General features: G+C 38.4%; 1 protein-coding gene across 1 annotated transcript; it reads right to left on the bottom strand.

The window, feature by feature from the left end:
- Positions 1–356: 356 nt before the first annotated feature.
- On the bottom strand, positions 357–1,487 carry LOC139126659 (carbohydrate sulfotransferase 1-like). Its single transcript, XM_070692723.1, has one exon. It carries the CDS (start codon positions 1,485–1,487, stop codon positions 357–359), a length of 1,131 nt encoding a protein of 376 aa, XP_070548824.1.
- Positions 1,488–4,411: the final 2,924 nt, after the last annotated feature.

The raw sequence follows: 4,411 nt of genomic DNA, 5'->3' as shown, positions 1-4,411 counted from the left end.
TATACTGTCACTGGGTATGCTGTATTGCTTAAGTATATACTCTTCCTTCAAACGAAATACTCAACTTTAGACTTAATTTATCATTGATACTAAAATGTAGGTTTTCTACACCAAACATCTAACCGCTTAGACCTTAGAGTAAGCTATTGATACCCCACTAAAGTTCATATAATTGAAGAGGGTTCCCTTCTTATCTTTGATTAGAAATATTGCTTTGAAAAAATAAGTTTGGTACGTGCAAGTCCCCTTAAGAGTGGTAATAATTCGTAGTGAAAACAAAGCTAACATAACATATGTGGTTAAAATGAGATGATTCTGGTGGTAAACACAGCTATCCTTAACAAGACATTGACAAATTAGGGTAGATTATAGTTCGGTATGATTTCATCCCTTGGCATTGGTCTGTACCAAGATGTCTTCGCCTTCTCAAATTCCTTCTTATTATTGATCACCAACCATCCAAATTCATTGTATATATGTTCTGGGCAGTAATCTTGTAATTCTTTCATTCTCTCATAGCTGTGGGAAATCAGCCAATTTCTTGCTGATTCATTGTGGCTTTGGGAAATCGGGGAGCTAGGTGAGGGTGCAGTGATTCCAACAAAGTCATAGATTGCCTGATCGACGATTCCGGGGAATAAACACTTATCATCAAAACGAACCAACATGGAGTTCTCCCTAAACCACATTGGACCACCCTTTAGTAAATTAAACACATTGTCTAGCCATGCGCAGTGTTCTTTCACTATTTTTGCAGCGGGAAAATATTTATCGCTTTCTTCTTTATTCAGATTTGCCAAAATTGTTCCCCATCGACGCAGTCGAGAAGTGACCAGCCCTCTGGGGTCTCGAGCCAAAAACACAAATTTAACATTGTACTTCTGAAAAGTTGGCAGGCATGGCGTAATGTCACTGAAGCGAAGAACTTTGGCGATGATATTATGTTTTGTTCGACAGAATTTCGATAGTACAGCTGCAGTCATTGGATAATTCAGATTCCCTAAACTTCCCTTGCCTGGATGAGCGCCTTTTAGATTCAGTTTATTCACATAGTAGGTGTGCGAGGAAAAATCGCAGCTAAACAAATCTCCTAGAAACTGGCAGAGCTGTGGCTGCATTTCCTCGAGGTAATCGGCACTGTCAATGTATGTGTGTTTGTGAAATACTGTTTTGCACAGCATGTGTCCCGGCTCTCCAACGTAGAAAGTATCATCTCGTCTAAGGAATAGCATGCCGGTTGCAGTAGAAGCGGACGACATACGTCCAATTATAAGTACATTAGTCTTGGCGTCACTTCGAATCGAGTCAGCTTGTTTGGACGATGAATCGTTTGTTAATGTCTCTGAATTGACTGAGGCTTCAATAGACACTCTGTTGCGTTCAGTCGCTGCTCCGGTTTGTGTTTTGGATGACTTGGGAGCTGGATGTGGCTCGTTTTGACCGGAAGGGTGAACACGAAATCTTTTCTCTGAACGTTTGGCCCACATTGAATAATAATATGGTGTAGTGATCATCACTACGGCTACCAGTATGGTTACGCCAACATACTTTTGCACTGTGTGTAATTAAAAAAAGAGAGGCATATTTCATTAAAGTGACTATGTAACATATGTTTTCTTGAGATCTTCATTAGCACGTGCTGTCCTAACTTCCAAAATCGTTAAGCGTGTTATTCTAAAACAACTCGGCCTGACCCATGAATTGGGCAAAATCCTCTTAGCTTATTGCAAACCAAAAGTAACTGCGTGTCATAGAGCGTAAGTCATGCTTGTGAACCACCAATGACGGGATGAATAATCCGCACTTTTTCATGCGGTACTCATCGGTAAAACATGGGTAAAAATGCAAATAACAATTTGTATTCACTCCTTCTTGCAAAATCGGTATATGAAATTAACATATAAGACAACGCTCTCTTCACCAAAGGTTTGACGGCCAAGTTTTATATTTTTCTATGCATATATCTTGGTCGGACGTTAATCGCGATTTCTAAAAACATCAAATGAAATCTGCAGATTCGTACTTAACTTAAAATCATCCTGATCGCGAGGATGTAACTTTTTTATTTGATATGCCGTCTCCCAAGCATCAATGTGACGCTACTTTCCAAATTCACATATCATATTAGTTGTGGATCAAGTATATAGTTGCATTAGATTACATTCAATTTCAAACGCAACCTACAGTACAATAATCCATCAAAATATTCTACAACCTTTTCCTACCGGTTTCAGGAAATACACGACAGTCCATGTCATACCAGGGCCTATATGTTTTTGCTTCGAAATAGGTTTTTGACTGGGCCACTTTAATGGCCAATATCCAATACGCCTATTTGGCTTGTGGTTGTAGCCTTTGGTTACATGGAGTATTTTGGGTAAGGGATCAAATAATAATAACCATTACATGTGCCAATTGAAAGGCAGGCAGAAATGGTGACCCGTGGCAGCAAAAGCTATCGTAGGTGGTTAGCGATGTTCAAACACCTTAGTCGGACCGATTCAACTCAGAGGAAAGAAACAAATTTACCGAACCTTGAATCTGCCAAATTACTAAGTCAATTAAAAACCGATTCGGCCAAATACAAATCCAGCTCAAAGAAACTTTACCCGATACCAACCTATTGATAACACCGTAAAACAAAATAAAAATATAGCTGCAAGCAGCAATGCCGGGGCCAAAGCAATCTTAAGTGGGAAAAAGAAGGCAAATGTAATCAGAGAGGGCAAAGGTCATTACCGTTACATGTCTTTTTTCCAACTAAACTTTCTTTCCTTATGTTACATCTGTCAACAAAAAATCTGAACACTAGGTTTATTGCTAGCTCAAAATTAGAAATGTGCACAATTATGAGGTACTGCATGTGGCATCATAAGGTCTAAGATCGTACCAAATATGAAGGGTATAGGACTCTTGGTTACTGAGTTATGGACAAATATGTATATTTATGGAAAAAAGGTCATCGAAATTAGATATGTGCATATTTAATGAGGTACAGCATATCTTACCATAAGGTATCCCATCTCACCAAATATGAAGGGTGTAGTCCTTGTGGTTACTGAGTTATGGACAGGTATGTATATTTGAGGTCAATATGTGAAAAAAAATTGTATCCCATAGTTATCCCTATATACCAAAAATCAGACCTCTAGCTCTGTTGGCTTGCCCAAAATTAGATATGTGCATATTTAATGAGGCATGACCTATGGTACCATAAGGTATCCCATCTTACCAAATATGAAGGGTGTAGTCCTTGTGGTTACTGAGTTATGGACAGATATGTATATTTGAGGTCAAATGTCATCGAGGTCACGTGACATTTTGTCAAAAATTGTATCCCATAGTTATCCCTATATACCAAAAATCAGACCTCTTGCTCTGTTGGCTTGCCCAAAATTAGATATGTGCATATTTAATGAGGCATGACCTATGGTACCATAAGGTGTCCCATCATACCAAATATGAAGGGTGTAGCCCTTGTGGTTACTGAGTTATGGACAGAAATGTGTAATTGAGGTCAAAGGTCATCGAGGTCACGTGACATTTTGTCAAAAAAATTGTATCCCATAGTTATCCTTATATACCGAAAATCAGACCTCAAGCTCTGTTGGCTTGCCCAAAATTAGATATGTGCATATTTAATGAGGCATGACCTATGGTACCATAAGGTCTCCCATCATACCAAATATGAAGGGTGTAGCCCTTATGGTTACTGAGTTATGGACAGATATGTATATTTGGGGTCAAGGGTCATCAAGGTCATGTGACATTTTGTGAAAAAAATTGTTTTCAATGGTTATCACTATATACCAAAAATCAGACCTCCAGCTCTATTGGCTTGCCCAGAATTAGATATGTGCATATCAATGAGGTATAGGATGAGCTGTCATGTGATATTTTGTTAAAAAACGGTAACACTGACACATGTCCTTGTGTACTAAAAATCAGAACTCTAGCACTAGTTTGAAGGCTGGAATTACATATGTGCATAATCAATGTGGTAGAGAAACATGCCAGGGTCATAGGTCAAGTTCATCCTCAAAATATTGATTTGGAGTTTGATCCCCTGTAGGTCATTGTTCAGTAGTCACTAGCACCCCGGCCCCCCAAGACTCTCACATAGGCCAGAATAAGCCATTGGTATAGCTTAGCTGCAGAGGTATAGGGGAGGTCAAAGGTTATTGAAAAATCAGAAAAATAATACTTTAAAAATCTTCTTCTCATAAACGGCAAGGTGAAAATTCCTGAAATTTGGTATGTAGCATCTAGGTAGTATGGTCTAAAAAGTTTCTTAACAGATTTTCGATTTTTCAATTTTTATGCAAATTAGGTGAAATTAAATTTTTAATAATTAATAACAGCCAGGTCATGTATCCAATCAAAATATGAAGGGTCAGGTGCACTAGTACTC

This window comes from Ptychodera flava, unplaced genomic scaffold, assembly GCF_041260155.1.
Source record: "Ptychodera flava strain L36383 unplaced genomic scaffold, AS_Pfla_20210202 Scaffold_115__1_contigs__length_218440_pilon, whole genome shotgun sequence".
NCBI classification, from domain to species: Eukaryota; Metazoa; Hemichordata; class Enteropneusta; family Ptychoderidae; genus Ptychodera; species Ptychodera flava.
The sequence above is the reverse complement of the archived record's forward strand: the minus strand, read 5'-3'. Positions and strand labels throughout refer to the sequence as shown.

What these genes read in the sequence shown, in the direction of transcription:
- LOC139126659 (XM_070692723.1), bottom strand. Translation starts at nt 1,487, where the DNA reads ATGTGGGCCAAACGTTCAGAGAAAAGATTTCGTGTTCACCCTTCCGGT.